The sequence below is a fragment of the Lissotriton helveticus genome, chromosome 7 (genome assembly GCF_964261635.1).
Source record: "Lissotriton helveticus chromosome 7, aLisHel1.1, whole genome shotgun sequence".
Classification (NCBI taxonomy): domain Eukaryota; kingdom Metazoa; phylum Chordata; class Amphibia; order Caudata; family Salamandridae; genus Lissotriton; species Lissotriton helveticus.
Genome location: NC_136068.1, coordinates 1614870686 through 1614888598, shown reverse-complemented (window position 1 = coordinate 1614888598; position 17913 = coordinate 1614870686). Strand labels below are relative to the sequence as shown.

The 17913-nt window shown below is 46.5% G+C and overlaps 1 protein-coding gene and 1 long non-coding RNA gene across 2 annotated transcripts in view; one reads left to right on the top strand and one right to left on the bottom strand.

The window, feature by feature from the left end:
* The window catches only part of LOC144770605 (uncharacterized), a 186605-nt gene that overhangs the window by 30550 nt on the left and 138142 nt on the right, over positions 1-17913 (bottom strand). The window lies entirely within an intron of this gene.
* PRR12 (proline rich 12) overlaps positions 1-17913 on the top strand; it is a 602934-nt gene that overhangs the window by 484181 nt on the left and 100840 nt on the right. The window contains exon 12 of the mRNA XM_078655282.1: positions 15763-15891. Within this exon, the coding sequence (XP_078511408.1) occupies positions 15763-15891 (129 nt within the window). The remainder of the gene's footprint in view (positions 1-15762; positions 15892-17913) is intronic.

The window sequence follows — 17913 nt, the reverse complement described above, 5'->3', positions numbered from 1 at the left end:
GACACTATCAAAAAAAGGCTTCGGTCACACCCTCACCTTCGGGCTCGGGTGCACACCGAGAGACTGCTTCCAACGCCCCGCCTTCGGGCCCGGCAAAGAAGCCCATAAAGCCTTCAGGAGGCTCGGGCTCGAGCCAGCCTATTTCCGGTGCCAACCCAGTACCGACACCGAAGAAAAAGCCATCTTCCTCTTCCACGTCGACCGTTGCTTCGACACCCAAGCACACGGCACCGAAGACCGGCAGCGGTTCATCGATGCCGAAACCGCACTCGGAGCCGAGTAAAAAATCAACCAAAGCTCCAGATTCACATGCATCGGAGCTGAAAAAACTCTCAGAATTGAAAAAACAGGTTCTCGTAAAAGACACTTTGAAAGGGCACACTCCTAAGCCAGCTACTGACTCAGTGCCTAGAAAACCTACGGAGCCAAAAATTTCGACGCCAAAGGATCTACCCTGCTCACAGGAGCTTTTTACACTGGATCCACAGCAAAAAACTCTTGTAAAGGATCCGAAAACTGGACAATTGACTCTCAGCTCCAGGAAGAGACCACTTGAAGCACCAGCACCTCCTCCGACTGCAAAGAAGAGAGACATTGCAACCTTTCCATTAAGGGTCCCTTCTCCACCACCTCCCCATACTGTTCTTCCTCCTACTCCTCCTCCACCACATCATTCACCTACACCATCTCCTAATCCAGACGATGATGTACACACAGATTCTGATTATGAAGGTGGGGGTGCACATTACCCAGCACAGACTAATAGTCCCCCTCAGTCACCTAATCCATGGGATGATTACAACACCCCTGATGTGCCTTACGTCCCACAAGATGATGTATACCTTTCCAGACCTTCCCCACCAGAGGACACCATAGGTTTTAACCTACTAGTCCAAAGGGCTGCACAATATTATGGGGTGGACTTACACACCGATGCAGTGGAGGAAGACTTCCTATTAGACACTTTTGACAAAACACAAAGGTCTACTGCCATCTTACCAATGCTTAAGGGCATCATCAAGCACGCAACAGAGGTTTTTAAAGACCCCGTTAGAGCTAGGGTCCTCAATCCTTGCATTGAGAAAAAATATAAATCTGCCCCTGCAGACCCAGTTTAGATTAAAGGCCCAGCACAATTGGATTCTTTAGTGGTATCCAATGCACGTAAAGGTGCTAATTACCAAACAGGTGAAGCCTCACCACCAGACAAAGAATCTATTTATTTATTTATTTATTCAAAGTTTTATATAGCGCGAACAAGATCTTAACAGATATCAGAGCGCTTCACAGGGGGGGGAGTGGGCAACAGGAGGGTGAGTAGACATAATAATTGGGTACAGTATAGTGAACGGTAGCATAATAGGATAACACTCATGTGCCAATAAGATACAGGTAAACACTCAGCTAGACAGTAAAATAAGGCGGTGCAGAGTCTTTGAACTAACTAAAATAGAGATCATGAAATAGCAGGGAACACTCAAATAGACAAAAATATAAGACGGTGCGGAGTCTGAGCTAGCTACAATACAGGTCTAGAGATAACAATAAACATTCAAATAGACATTAGGATAGGGCGGTGCAGAGACTCTGATCCAGCTGCCATAGAGATCAGTGGATACCAGTAAACCCTCAAAAGACAATACTATAGGACGGTGCAGAGTCTTTGATCCAACTGCAAAAGAGGTCAGTAGGTCATGAACAGAAAGTTATTGGATCATTAAGTATCCAACGTTACAAGATCGGTGCAAAGTCTCTGAGCAGCAACAGTGAGGATCAGGTAAACTTGGCCATAAGGATGGCTTTCACTTCTTTCTTGAAGAGTACAGTGGAGGAGATAATCCTCGTTTCAGGAGGGAGTGCATTCCAGATCCTGGGTGCCATTCCTGAGAAGGAGCGTTTGTAGGTTTTTTCCGTACGGAATCTGCGAGGTTTTAGGAGCAGACTTTTAGTACTTCTATTGGATCTCGAACCACCTGATATAGTCAACTTTTGAGTGAGGTAGGTGGGAGCCTTGTGGTGTATGGCTGAGTGTGTCATAACCGCAATTTTCAATTGTATTCTGGCTTCGAGGGGAAGCCATTTCAGGGATTTCAGGTCAGGGGTTATATGAGAGTGTTTCCTTGAGCCCGAAATGAGTCTCGTGGCAGCATTTAGGGAGGCTCTTAGGGGTGCTGTTGTTGCTTGAGGGAGACCGCAGAGGGCCACAATTCCATAGTCTATGCGGGGGATGACTAGTGCTTGTACAGCAGTTTGGAAGTCCTTGGCTGGGAGGAAGGGTTTGAGTTTCCTCAAAGTGTTGATTTGAAAGTTAGCTCCTTTCGTTGCTTTGCTAATGTGCTGTTGCATATTGAGCTTTGCGTCAAGTGTGATGCCTAAGGATTTCGCAGAGTCCACGATGGTGGGTTGTACATTGAATGCTATTAGGTGATTGAGCCATATTTGGGTGGTGGTAATTTTCGCAGGGGGTGATATCAGGAGGAACTCAGTTTTCAACGCATTTAGTTTGAGGTGATTGTCGGCCAACCAAGATTGGGTGTTCCTAAGTGTGCAGTTCAGAAGTTTGATATCTTCCGGGGATTGTACCTTTAGGTAAAGTTGAGTGTCATCGGCATACATGTGGAAGTGTACATTGGATGCCTGGAGCAGGGTAGCGAGTGGTTCCATGATGAGGTTGAACAGCGTGGGTGAGAGGGAAGATCCTTGTGGGACGCCTAAATCTACTGGCACTGGAGAGGACAGCACGTTGTTGATCTTGAACTTCTGGGATCGGTTGTGTAGGAAGGAAGTGAACCATTTGAGCACAGTCCCGGATAAGCCCATTCTGGTATTTAGGAGCTCTAATAGGTTCTCGTGTTTGACCGTGTCGAATGCTGAGGAGAGGTCCAGGAGAATGAGGAGGCAGGAGTCGTTGCGATCCAGGATTTGGAGGGCGTCATCAATTATGTGTGTCATGGCCGTTTCCGTGCTGTGTTTCGCTCGGAAGCCTGATTGATGAGGGTCGAGGAGTTCGAACTGATCAATGTGTTTTGTTAGTTGGAGTTGCACACATTTTTCCAACAGCTTGGCCAGAGTGGGGATATTGGTGATAGGGCGGTAGTTGTTTAAGTCAGCCGGATCAGCTGTAGGTTTCTTGAGTATGGGCGTGACTTGCCCCACTTTGAGGGAGTCTGGAATGAGACCTTGCTGAAGGGAGCTGTTAATGATTTTAGTCCAGAGTGGGAGAAGAACGGGGATGAAGTCTCTAACAGCATTGGCAGGTAGTGGGTCTGTGAGGTGATTAGAAGGCTTCAAGGTGCCGAGCAGTTTGTGTATTGCTTCTTCAGAGAAGGTGTCGAAAGACGACCAGGAAGCGTTATTTTTAGGTTGGGTGTCGGGCATTTTGGTGATGCTCGGGTATCGTCTTACATCATTAAGGAGGTCACTCCTTATGTTGTCGGTCTTTAGCTTAAAGAAAGCAGAAAAGTCTTCACAGTGTGGGATGTTGTTTGTTGTGTCGTTTGATAGTAGGGGTTGCGTCTTGGTTTGAGTTTTGACTAGTTCGAACAGCTTTCTTGGTCTGTTTTTTGCTTGGTCCAGCTGAAGGCTGAAGAAATCAGTTTTTGCGCGCTTTATTTTCCTAAAGTAGGCATTTCTCTTGCTCTTAAGTATTTTGCGATGCCGTGATGAGGGGATAGATCTCCATGTGCGTTCTGCCATTCGCATAGCACGCCTGTCTTCGTTGAGTCTGCCATCATACCAAGGGTTCGAGATCTTGGTGGAGACTCTCTTTAGTTGCAGTGGGGCGGTTTCATTGATTATTGAATTCATAGAGTCAAGGTAGTGGTCAGTCAGTGATTGAACATCAGAGGTGCCAGGAGGGGGAAGGAGGCTATTGGTGAGGTGGGGAGGCAGGGAGTTGGGGTTAAGGTTCTTCATGTCCCTTTTCCAGATCTTAGATTTGGTGGGTTGAGCCGAGACAGGTTTAACCTTTTCATTGATGAAGAAGGTGATAATGTGGTGGTCTGACCAATCACAAGGTTGGATTGCCCCTAATTGGGTGGAGTCTTCTTTGGCGATGATGAGATCAAGTACGGAGCCTTTGTCGTGTGTTGGGCTGTTGCATATTTGGGTGAGGTTAGACGCGTCAAGGAAAGATTTGAGACTATTCACCACTGCGTCTTTCTGATCGTTCCAGTGGAGATTGAAGTCACCCAGGTAGATTTGCGGGATCTGCCGACCAGCGTTGGATGAGATCGTGTCCATGAGTTGATGGGTGAAGATGAGGTTGTCCCTAGGCGTGTGATAGATGAGATGTCGAGCACATACTGGTTTGCCCTCGCTGGAGATATCAAGACAGATGAGTTCGCAAGACGTGAGGGAGGGGGAAGTTAATTTAGCAACCGAGAGGTTGCTCCTGAAAATGCATGCGATTCCCCCGCCCGTCTTGCTGGTTCTGTCAAGTCTAATTATGTGGTAATTGGGGGGGACTAATATGTCCATGATAGGTGTGGAGGCTTCAGTTAACCATGTTTCCGTCAAAATGGCTAGGTCAAGATCCATTGATGTGACGAGATCTGCAATGTTGGAGGAGTGCCTCTGGGCCTATCTGCAGTTGAGTAGGATGCATTTGAGTCTGGGGGTGAGAGGGGTGGTCGAGTGTTCTAGCGCGAGGGGTATTTTTCTGAGATTGCTGGGGATGGAGCATCTGCTGCTTAGCGTTGGGTGCCTAATGGGATTCGAGAGAATTGTGGGTATGGGGAGTTGTGAGGGCGATGTGCGCTTTACCGGGCCAGGGCCAAATGAGCGGAGGAGGGTGTCTAAGTCATGAACCGTCAGGGAGTTATGAGCGCGACGGGGGCGGTGTATGTTGTTGCGGTCGGGGATAGTGGGCCAACGCGGAGAGTGTGAGCCCACCCGTTTCACCCCTGGGGCGAGCTGAAAGCGAGGGCCTGTGCGGAGGGTGTGGCCTTTGTTGGATACGGAGGTGTTGGTTGTAGGTCGGTGTTGTCTGGGGTGTGTGTGGAGAAGTTCTTTGATGGTGTGGAGCTCGTCTTTGACTTGTAGGAGCGTTGTTAAAATCAGGTCGAGCTGTGAGTTGGGGCTAGCGTTGGAGATGAGGGCCGTAGGCAGGTTGTTGAATAGGGAGCTGGAATGCGAGCTGGGGACAGGGGGGTGGGGTGTGCCAGTGTCAGTGGAGTGTTCTGCGGTAATAGGGAGTGGGGTGGTATTCGATGGGTGAGAGAGAGTGTGGGCGAGGGGTGTGGGTGAGGGATGGGTCGGCTGGGACGTAAGGGCGGGGACGTCGTTGGGGGGCGACGCCGGAGAGTTATGGGATGAGTGAAGACTGAAGACAATAGGGGTGTCAGCAAGGTAGTGGGGGCTGAGTATGGGGGGGTAAAGAGGGGGGGATGTTGAGGAGCGAGGGGTGGTGAGCTCTGTGTGTCTGGTTGGGGGGGTGGGGAAGTGAGGAGTGAGAATGGGCGGGGGATAGGGTGAGAGAGACAACTGCCGCGTAGGAGGGGAGATATGCTCTGGTCCGTTGTGGGTACCGCGAGACTCGTAGGAGGTGTGGAGTGGGTGGAAGGGAGGGTGGGGGTATGTGTGATGTGGGAAGGGGAACGATCGTCGTCAATGAGTGCGGGGTGAGGAGTGTAGTGGAGTGGAGTGTAGAGGAGTGGAGTGGAGTGGGGTGGAGTTGAGTGGGTGGAGTGATCTTCGACAATGGGTGCGGGGTGTGGAGTGGAGTGGGGTGGTGTGGAGTGGGTGGAAGAGAGGGTGTGGGTATGTGCGATGTGGGAAGGGGGACGATTATCGTCAGTGGGTGAGGGGTGTGGAGGTGTTACGTTGGGTGTTTGACTAACTATAGCACTGGGGGGATGGGTGGGGTGTGTGTCATTCCGCTGGAGGGATGGGCAGGGTGGGTTATATTGGGGGTGGGTGGGGGGTGTGTCCTTCCGCTGGTGAGATGGGCAGGGTGGGTTATGTTGGGGCATGGAGTTGGGGGGTGTGGTGCATCTTGGTGTGTGCGAGGTGGGGGACCGCATTTTGGTAATGTGATCTAGGAAAGTAGGGAAAAGGTGGTCAAGACGGTCGAGATTCCTATCTGTGGCTTGGAATAGAATGATCCCATTGTTGTAGATGATAATGGTGGCTCTGCCGGGGAAAACTTGGGATGGCGTGATAGAGAGCGTCAGGCTGTGAGCGGTTTTACTGGTGGTGGAACTAGTGAGAATGGAGAGAAGCGCTTTCCTCCACTGTGCTCTACGCAGAGTGTGGAAGATGATATCAGTGCTCGTGGCTCCATTGATCTGTGAGAAGTAGGTGTCCACACACGGTGTTTCAGGGTGAGCCTTCAGGAAGTTGTGTTTGTAACGTTTAGCGTTTTTTTTGGAGAGCCCTGGTGGGTAGTTAATTTTGTAAGCGTGCTCGCCTGTGCGTTCCATGGTGGAGGAGGCGTAGGCCGACGAAAGAAAAAAAGGGGGGGTGTACGTGAGAGAGTTTGTGACGTTTGTGAGGTTGAGGGACAGTAGCCTAAGTGGTCTTAGGTATGGGAGGTGGGTGTGGGTGACTAGTCTAAGATGGCTGCACCAGTGGAGGACTAGTCCAAGATGGCCACCAGGGATAACATAATGGGTAGTAGTTCTTTCTTTGTTGTTGGTGATGTGCCTTAGAGGGACAGCTTCACTTTCTGCACTGGTAATGCTGATGAAGTGCAGGCAAAAGATTTAGGTGTTAACATCAGGTTATATATGAGGTAGCGATCGTTGTAAAGTGAGTTTGGTGCCCATTAAGAAATAACCAGGTTACAGGAGGCAGTATAGTACTACAATAAGGACACTCTATCACCTGAGTTGTAAATACATGGATGTATAAAGTGCGCTGCCTATAAGAGGAGATTAGACTAAAGGAAACCAGTTCTTAGGGTAGGGTCACTTTAAGGAGAAACTGCTCCCGTTTTATGCCCCCAGCCAATTTTGAACAGGGTAGATTTAACATATGTGATCTGGGGTGATTTCACATATGTGATGTGGGGTGATAAAAAATACCTCTTTGAAGTTTCTGAAGTTTCTGAAGTTTCTGGGCTGGTCAAGATGTCTGCCACAAGAGAGTAGATAGGTCAGGGTTTTTTTAGTCCTTTGTCTGTTGTTGTCTTTTTTGGAGAGATCGATTTCCTTTTCTGTTGAGGGCAGGTCGAGTTAGTCCTGCTTCTATGTTGGTGCTTCCTGGTTGCTGCTTGGTAGGGAGGAGAGAGACTTATCTCCGTTTGTGCGACCCTTGATCTAGTTGGAATGCAGCTATGCAGACATCTGGGGTGGTGGTGAATTTATTGCTCCTGCTATGGCCCCCGCCATTTTAGGCAGTGGAGACAATGTCGATAATATCTGGCCGGTGAGAAATAGAAGTCTTTGGGCGGCAGTAGCTCTTTAGACGCTTTGTACACAGACCTTGTGAGGAATCAGGCGGCCGTTCGTAACACTCCTGGAAAAGGCTGCAACTCCGCTCTTGTTAGGTCTTGTTAGAACCCGGTGGCAGCAGGGGGGGGGGGGGGGCGACTAGAAGCACTGCTGTTCTCTCCTGTTTCTCCGCGTCTGTAGGGTCGCCCTCACACTCTAAGCTCCTTGACTCCTCCTGCAAAAGAACTGCGGCACAAGCAGCTAACATCTGACGCATTACCAACACCCAAGCCTTGCTGACAACATATGACAGGGCACATTATGATGAACTAGAGTCCATAATGCAGAACTGACCAGACAAATATAAACACAGAGCTAACAAACTTACACAGGAAGGTAAAAATATTACTAATACCTCCATTCGTTGTGCCCTGGACGCCGCAGATACTGCCTCAAGGGCAATCAATACACTCATGCCACCATCCAGCTGCTCCACAACTTGAGGTTCACAATAAACCACACCAAGTCTCATCTACAGCCATCCAAACTACAACAGTACCTTTGTGCCACAATAAACACCTCAACAGCGCTAGCTTATCCCACTCCAGCAAGGATAGCCAGCATGCAAAATCTCCTAACAAAGTTTCAGCTACAACACTCCCTCCCAGCACGAGTGTTCATGCAACTCATAGGAATGGTGGCCTCTTGCATCTTCATAGTACCCCATGCAAGACTTCAAATGCGTCCGCTACAAGAGTGCTTATCACGTCAATGGAACCAGGCTCACGGTCACTTAACAGACCTAGTGTTGGTAGACGGTCGAACTCATTGCTCTCTGAAGTGGTGGAAAACCAAAAACCTTTCCAAGGGACGACCGTTCCTAGAGCCAGTTCCCCAGATAATCTTAACTGCGGACGCATCGTTCTCCGGCTGGCGAGCCCACCTGCTGCAACACACCATGCAAGGCAGGTGGACACCGCAACAAAAATTTTTCCACATCAATCATCTGGAGTTACTAGCAGTATTCCTAGCACTAAAAGCTTTCCAGAAGCAAGTAGAAAACAAAGCGGTGTTAGTCCGCACAGACAACATGACAGCATTGTATTACATACAGAAGCAAGGAGGCACGCACTCCCTGCAACTATCTCAACTAGAAATTGAAAATGGTTGGATCAGGAAAAACCTTTTCCATAGAATGTGCGCACTTTTTCTTGGAACTGCCTTCGTTCCTTATCACTTCTGTAGTGTACTTTTTCCAAACTAAATCCAATAGTTAATGATGATGCTTATGTATTTTTATTCATACTTCTTCTTATACTTGATTGTCAAAGACTGAATGAAATTGAAAAGGCTTATCGACCTGTAATGAAACAAGGATAAGTTATGGCGATCTTCATTATGTTTAAACGATTATCTCGTACCCGTCGGTACGTTGTGTTGTCAACAAGAGTTTTATTAACAGATGTTATGGTGGCGGCCCGCTCCTAAGTTAAGAGGGAAATATTGTTACTACGTTCAACGCTCTTAATGTCAAATCTTAAAAAGCCACCTGTTTTTATCATGCATAAACGTAATGTCATGCAAATATTATTTCTGGCTTACCGTTTAGAGTCTTAAAATCGGTTCTCAATGTGTTCCTCCTCGGGAATAGTATCAACCGCGAGTCTGTTTTCGAAACGCTGTGTTTGATGTTACGTAGTGCTCTATGTATTTTACGTGACGTGTAGCGATCACGTGATCGAGTTTGTTAAAGGGGTACTTTCTCAGGAGCTAATTTCAATGTTAATGAAAGTTAGTACGGTGCTATACAGTTATCCTTTACACCATGAAAAATAATCTTAATGTCTTTATGTATTTAACCAAATGAGTATACCATCGCGTGCCTATATAAAAAAACAAATGCCACTTAGAATGAATAATAGACAAATTATGTTGTCTCGCAATTTTCAAAAATATTACATATGATAATTCATGTTTATAAAAAACAGGTAAATTCAATACGGTCATTTAACCCTGTGGGTTGTAGAGAATTCAATCTCTTAATCCAAAAATATTCTAATTTGAGCAGCTTCTTATGTGGGTCAATTCCAGGGTAGCTTTTCATTTGCTCTAGTATGGTGAATCTGAGTTGTGCGACGTTATGTCCAGCTTCCAGCCAATGCATGGCTACTGATGACTTTTCATTTCTCTTTTTTATATTGCTTTTATGCTCAGTCAACCTTATTTTTATTTTCCTTTCCGTTATACCAACATATATTTGGCCACACGGGCATTTTATAGCATAGACAACGTTTTTTTGTGTCACATGTACTATTATGTTGTAGCTTGATGTTGTACCCTTTAGTAGGATGTGGAAAGTCACTTCCTTTGATAGCATTATGGCAATGTACGCAATTTCCGCAAATTTGCATTGCTTCAAATTTAACATGTGGTGAGATGGAGGCCTTTTTGGTTAGCAATTCTTTGAGATTCTTAGATCTTTGGAACGCAAAAATGGTTTTATTTCTAGAAATGCAGTCAAGATCGCTTTCATTTTGTATGATATGCCAGTGTTTTTTAATGATGTTTTAATGATGTTCTTAATCTGATTGGCTTCCTTTGAGTATTTCAATATGCAAATGTTGAATTTTTCTTTTAGTTGAGGTTTTTGTTTCAGGAGTGTTTTCCTTTCCATTTGTTGTACTTTCATGATAGATTCATCAATCAATTTAGAAGGATATCCTCAATTTTTTTTTTTTTTGCACACATTCTATGGAAAAGGTTTTTCCTGATCCAACCATTTTCAATTTATAGCAAGGCACTGTGACTAAGTGCAACGTATGTAGCAGCACAAAACGAATTTGATTAAAATCGTCTATAAACACGAGTGCACAGAGAACCTATTTTAAAACTATCTCAACTAGCACAGGATATATGGAGGTGGGCTATACCTCAGAACATATTCCTTCTAGCCCAACATGTCCCAGGAGTACGAAATACTATAGCGGATCTGTTAAGTCGTCAAATCCAACAGACCCACGAGTGGGAACTTCATATGCAAGTTCTTCAGCCATTCTTTCAGATGTGGGACAACCTCAGATAGACCTGTTTGTCACCCACGAAAACGCAAAATGCCCAAGCTTCGCTGCCCGATATCCACACCCACTGTCCAAAGGCAATGCGATATGAATGAATTGGTCAAACAAATTTGAGTACGCTTTTCCACCTCTACCACTCATGCCACTAGTAGTACGCAAACTACAGCATCATTCTCTGATCCTCATCCTAGTTGCTCCAACGTGGGCAAGATAACCGTGGTACACCACACTGCTACAACTGTCTGTAGTACCACACCAAAAATTACACCTGTCTCCACACCTCTTAACACATAACCATGGAGAAATCAGACACCCGGACCCAGCCCAGCTCAACCTTGCGATCTGGCTCCTGAAGTCCTAGAATTTGGGTATCTAAACCTTCCTCCAGACTGCATGAAGGCCATTAAAGAAGTTAGACGTCCTACCACTAGGGCATGTTACGCGGCCATGTGGAAACGATTTGCGATATATTGTCACAACAGCAGTATTAATCCCTTAGATGTGACTATTCAACACATCATAGGTTACTTACTGCATCTTCAAAGATGTAACTTAGCCTATACGTCTATTAGACTACATCTTGCTGCAATAGCAGCATATCTGCAAAACAGACAACATCTATCTCTGTTCAGAGTGCCTGCCATTAAAGCCTTTATGGAAGGCCTTAAAAGAATAATTCCTCCCACACTACCACCTTCACCTGTATGGAATTTAAACGTTATTCTCACATGGCTAATGGGGCCTCCCTTCGAACCCCTACACAGATGTGAATTACAATTTTTAACAAGGAAAGTTGCGTTCCTATTAGCTATTACTTCTCTGCGCAGTTAGTGAACTACAAGCACTAACCATTCAAGAACCCTTTTTGCAAATGCATCTAAATAAGGTCGTTCTGCGTACTAATCCGAAATTCCTGCCTAAAGTCATTTCTCCATTCCATCTCAATCAATCTGTGGAACTGCCCGTTTTCTTCTCGCAACCACAGTCAGTAGCAGAAAGAGCTCTTCACACATTAGATGTCAAAAGAGCGTTGCTATACTACATAGAAAGGACACAACCCTTTCAAAACAACTTTTTGTGTCTTTCTCACCACCACACAAGGGTAATCCCATTTCAAAATCTGGGATAGCTAGATGGATTGTCAAATGCATACAGATTTGCTTCCACAAAGCTAAACGTACGCTATCTGTTCCTCCTAAAGCCCACTCTACCAGAAAGATAGGAGCTTCAATGGCATTTTTAGGGAGCATTTCCCTAGGTGACATCTGCAGAGCAGCTACATGGGCTACACCGCTCACATTCACAAAACACTATTGTGTAGATGTGCAAACAAAACAACAAGCTAATGTGGGCCAGGCTGTTCTCAAAACATTATTCCAAACTACTTAAACAGATAGGGGTGGTCACCGCTGAGAGTGGGTACTGCTATACAATCTATGCACAGTGTGCAATCTGCAGCTCATATGCCTCGAACGGAAAATGCTACTTACCAGTATGCATCTGTTCTTGGCATGTAGAGCTGCAGAGTTGCACACGCCCACCCGCCTCCCCGGCTACCCTTGTCTGTTCCAGTATTATCTTAATTAGCTACAAATTACATGAGCATCCTTCCTTTTCTTGCAAAGCTCCATCATTTCCCTAATGGCGAAAAACAATCTGGGGATGGAGCCGATGCCCATGCGCAATGTGGCCCTAAGGAGGAGTCACCTATCTCGTGACTTCCAAAGAACTTTTCAGGACAACAACAAACTGCAAACATCCGGGCCCAACACTAGGTGTCGATCTATGCACAGTGTGCAACTCTGCAGCTCTACATGCCAAGAACAGACGCACACTGGTAAGTAGCATTTCCTTAGCATTGAGCTCAATGGGTTTTCCTATATAAATACAGTTTATTACTTTGTAGATTACTTTGGTAGTTCCAGGACTGGATCCTAGGTCCAGTCCTGGGGCCTAAGCTGAACACAGTTTAGTAAAAACATTTTAGTTATTGCAGTAATTTTTAAGGAATATAAAGCTTTTTTAAAAGTTCATACTTTTCAATGAAAATCTGGCAATGTTATCCAATGGGAGAAAATTCAAGTTGCAGTTAAAGTACGATCTCGTTACTTTTGTAATCCAGTACTGGGCTCCTAGGTGCAGCACTGGGGTCTCAACCAAAAACTGGTAAGTAATTACGTTTCAGTATTTGGTATGATTTTTAAAGAATATTTCAAGTTTTCAAAAGGAGACCGAAGAAATTTCACAGAAGAGCACACAATGGATTCCTATGGAGAAAATTCAAGTTATTAGTAAACCCGGCTAGGATCACTTTTGCGGTTCAGTACTGGGCTACAAGATGCAGTACTGGCTTCTCTCCTGATCAAAGGTGAGTACTTCGGAATTCGGAATACGGTTGATTTTATGGGAATATTTTTAGTTTCCAAAACGTCACACTTTTTCGAGTCAAACCAGTCAATGTTATCCGATGGCAGGTAAGTGAGTTACCGTTTTCCAGGTGAGTACCCGACTGGTGAAGTTAGGTTCCCGGGCATAGACTCAGGGGTCCCCCAGGGTCAGGTAGGTACAGTTGGTTCACCCTCAGGGGCGCAGGGGCGGCCGGGTGCAGAGGTAGTTAGGCCCAATGTTATCCAATATGGGGCAGGGGGCCTCTGGTTGGTGGCTGCTGGCTAGCAGGCCATGTGGCTCCTGGTCACTTGCTTAGGGCAAATGGGAAAGTAGGATAGGGCAAAGGTTGCACGGCCAGGGGCACTCGGGCGGCTGGGTGCAGGGTGCTTTTGAGCCGTTGGGCGCTCAATGTTATTCAATGGGAAAGGTAAAAAATGAACAAAGGCTGCAGGCTCAGGGACGGAGACTCTTCAGGGGTGACCACCACTTCGAGAGGTAAGTTGGGATCTTGGAGCACAGGTAGGTACCCCAAAGGAAGGCACAGGGGGCTGCAGGGCGCCTGGTGCAGGGGTGTCTTTGGGTGTTGGGAAAGCTTACCCTCAGCTGGTCGCTGTTGGAGGGGCCCCTGGTTCTGAGTCTGCAGGCGTCGTCTGGTTCGTTGAGGAGGGTCTTTGGGCACTGGACTTCAGGTCCCAGTCGCCGGGGGGACGTCCTCGTGGTCTTGGATCACTCGGGCTCGGCCGGTGCAGAGTGGGTTGGTCTTGAGCTTCCTGGCTGGCACCGGGGTGTTGCTGTTGAAGCAGAGCCTCTGCTTATGGGAGTCCCCGTATTTCAGAGGGTCAAGGCAGGCAGGTCCTCCGGGTGTCCCAAGGTTGCTGTCCGCAGGAGTCGCCGGGATTAAGCAGGGCAGGGTCCAGGGTTGACAGGCCGTTAGGACTGGGGCCAAGTCAGTTGGTGTCGTCCTGTTAGGAGCTGCACGGCGGGTCTTTTTCTTCTTGATCTTCTTTCTTCTTTTTCTTATCGGGATCTGAGAAAGGAATGTTCAGGATGCCCCTAAATACTGAATTTAGGAGCGTTACAGGTAGGGCAAGGGCAGGGACCAATGGGTCCCTGTCCTGGGGTGGGTACACCCCCAAGCATGCTCCTCTCCTGTGGAAGGGGGGGAAGGAGCCTAGCTGTGATTGAATAGGGCTCCCCATCTTCAAGATGGCCGGAGCCTGGGGTCGGGCTTCACCTCGCCTCTCCCACCTGAGGGGTGGGGTTGGCACAGGCTGGCACATCCCCCTTCCTGACGTAGGGTTTCCCGCCAGTCTTCCCGCCAGAGTGGGGGTTACAACTGGTGGGGACCAGTTGCTGAGTACAGCAAGTAGCCTGGAGAAGCTCACAAAGGCGGCATGCCTTTGAAGCTCCCCCCTGCCCATCCTGGGGGAGGAGACCTAGCAACTCGCCCAGGATGTGCATTGTTGCAGGCCCAGGAGAGCGAGGGGCTCTCCACCCAGGGGTCCAGCAACTTGTCTGCTGTGTGGCAGCCACTCAGTCCAGACGTGGATTGTAGGTCAGGTTTCAGGGGGCATCTCTAAGATGCCCTCTATGGTGCATTTTACATTAAATCCCACACTGGCATAAGTGTGGGTTTAATGTGCTGAGAAGTTTGGTACCAAACTTGTCAGTCTTCAGTGTAGCCAATATGGTGCGGTGGAGTTCGTAATGACAACCTCCCAGCACCATATACTCTTAATGGCATCACTGCACTTACAGTGCCCAGGAATTGCCCATGGCACTGTAGGGGACAGGGCTCATGCACCTGTGCCCACACCACTGCCATAGGGCACCCAGCTAGAGGGGTGACTGAGGTATGCCAGGGCAGTGGGTCTTGTGGGCATGGCACACAGGGAAGTGTGCCATGTCGACTCTTTGGTTAGTTCTGTACTTAGACACTGCAAAGACAGTGTGCGGGTGTCAGGGTACAGGGCCCCTGAGGGTGGTACAATAAGTGCTGCAGCCTACAGGGGTCTTCTCTGGTCACCATGCCCTGCGTACCTAGTGCACCATTTACTAGAGGCTGACAGGTGGCCAGAGATCCCAATTGGGTTTTAGTTTCAACACAGTTTTAGGGAAGGAACACAGGCCCTGGGTACCTGGTTGGCAGGAACCCAGGGCACACTCAGTCAAAGCACATCAGCAGCTCAGAAAAAAGTGGGGGCATACCAAGGTAAGAAAGATGGCACTTTCTCACAGGCGTTGATGGATTTCACTGGGAAGGGGAGCAGAGAGATGGGTCTGTAGTTCTTGGAAGTAAGGTACCAAGGATTCCAGCTTACGGAAAGGGTATTTTTCATACACGTTTCTATGAAAGGTGCTAGGACTGAATAGGTCCAATTACAAATACATTGCTTTAATTTCAAATTAGGCAGTTATTAAGGGACAAATGTGTTTGTGTGGATCAATTCATGTTTTTTTTTTTTAAACGGGAATTGTAAAATATAGTACATATTTGGTTGAAGTAATATGATCTTTTACTGCTGTTTCCTGTTCTTAGCCACTTATATTTGCGATGAATGCTATTGTACCATGTAAAGGTGTACTTGAAATCTTATTGGTATAATTAACAGATCATTTGCAGGGCAAATTATATACACCCGCTGCCTGATGTGTATTGCTGTACTTGCCATCTTCTCTGGAAAGGTGTGGTTGGATATCTCTTTATGTACAGTAGCTCAAAGCAGACAAAGAAGTTCAAAGAATTAATATATAATCACTTACTTTAAAAAATAACTTGCAAAAATGGAAGGCTAGGATTATGAGAGTACAATGAGAATCCTTGCTCGGCACAGATTCTGCCTTGCTAGACAGTACATACTTGGGTATTCTGTTACAAAACCATTAGCCTTTAACAATTGTGCTTATTGTCTTTTTTTTCACAGGAGGCGCTGCACACATTCCCACAACTTCAAACTGAAAATGGGGACACTATGGTGAAAATAAAACCAGGTGGGGAGCCGTACAACAGGAAAACACTCAACAAATTAAAGAAGAACGTATCAAAACCCCAGGTAAGAAGGAAGGGCTCTACTTCAGGGCTGTGTTCTCGCTTTTACAGATGAGTGAAAGGTATTACATATTGTGACGTAAGCTGTACAGTTAAGTCAATCTAGCAAGCTGACAGTGCTGTTTCCAATATGGCGGGATAGGCAGTCCGCTGGGTATTTGGAACCTGGCCATGAATGATTTTTGAGGATATTATTAGTGAAGTAAATGAGTGTTGAAGACAGGAGTATCCTACTTCTTAAAGGTCCTCATTTCTTATTTAATGTCAATTCCACACCACTTTAACAACACATTTAGTCTATTTATTTGAACATTGGAAGCTGTTAGTTGAACTCAATAGTTGAATAACACAGGGGCCTCCCTGACAAACCTGAATCCTTGAGAGACTTAAGCATCCCAAATATGGGAACTTACTTCCTGTTATAATTAACTGCAGCCTCCAAATAATGAGGTTTACAGTGTCCTCTTCAGCTGTTCAAGTTGTCCTAGCATTGGTATCCTAAAGGATGTTCAAGCCATGTTCTCATCTTGCCTGGCTCTCTTATTCTCCCGTAATTTGTGTGTATTTCATATTGATATTTAAAAGCAATCTGTGTTAAATCTCATACCTTACCAATTGCCTCACTATTTGTTTCCAGTCTCTGTAGATACTTGTGGTTTCCCCTTCAATAGCTTTGGAATCTCATTACATTTTACAGTAAATTCATACAGTTGTTCCTATAACATCTAAACCGTTCTTTATTACTGGTCATCTTATTAACGTACATGTTGAATCTTCACCCAGACTAAAGCTACTCCATAGCCCTACATCTGTGAAAACAGGATTGATGGAGCAACTTTAGGCTCTAAATACTCCTCTGAACGCACTGCTACCAATTTTATGCTCGCAATATCTCATCAGGAATAGTAAACACTGGTGGTCAGTTATGATTTTCTTTGCCTTTTGACATGAGTCCAGAGTTTCTCTCTTCATCTGTGGTCAGTTTTACTCTCTCAAAAGTCTTCTGAGGTGCAATGCTGAAGGACTGTCTTCATTGAAAAAGGCAGGGTTTAAACTCTCCAGTAGGTATGATGGACAAATGCCCACCAGAAACCCAGTTGTCTGTGGTGTGCAGGTTCTAGGCACAATTCCTTCTCTTGCAATCTTTGTCTTCAGATGAATCTGAATGCCATTGAGAAGACGGAGACCAATCTTTTTTATGGACTATGCAAGTTTGGCGGGTTTTAGTCTAGGTCCAGGGCCAGGAGAAGATCCAGATTGCCCTACATCAAAATCCTCCAGGGAAAGGAAGCTGAGGCACCAGAGAAAGAGGCACTCCTCTTCCCCCAAGCCCCAAGTGGTGTTTGAGAGCCAGGGGTCAGTCTGCACACCGGGCTTTGCTCCCAGGCTTTCTCTTCAGGAGAGAGCCTGCATTGGTGGAGCGTCACCTCAGGAGGGCCTGCAGGCACGCTATAACCGGCGTCAGTGATGGTGCAGATGCTGGCTGTTATAAATGGGGCTCTAGTTGGCAATGGTTTGCACATTTGTCCAAATACGGACCCTTGCTGCTAGTCAGGCTAAGGTAGTTATGCCCTTAGACAACCCCCTGCACACCCCATTGGTAGCTTGGCCCAAGCAGGCAGGCTTATCTCAGAGGCAATGTGTAAAGCATGTGTGCACACATACAGTAACACAGTGAATACACTACAAATGGACACCACCCTAGTTTAGAAAAATAGGACATTTTTATCTAAACCAATTAAGACCAAAACAACAAAAATCCACCATACATTAATCAAAATATGACTGTTAAAGGGTAAAACACAGAGTGACTCCGTTTTCTGGACGGACCATTCTATCATAGAATTCGCAATTAACGGATCGCAGACCCCGGCGACCCGCCCAGGCAAGATGAAAAAAAGCAGATCATGGAATAAAATCACCATGCCAGCTTTTAGTAAATCCTTTTCCCCTCCTTCAATCTCCCAAAGCACCAATCCTAGTCTAGCCGCCATGGAATTTGAATCGGCTATCACCACTGCGCTAG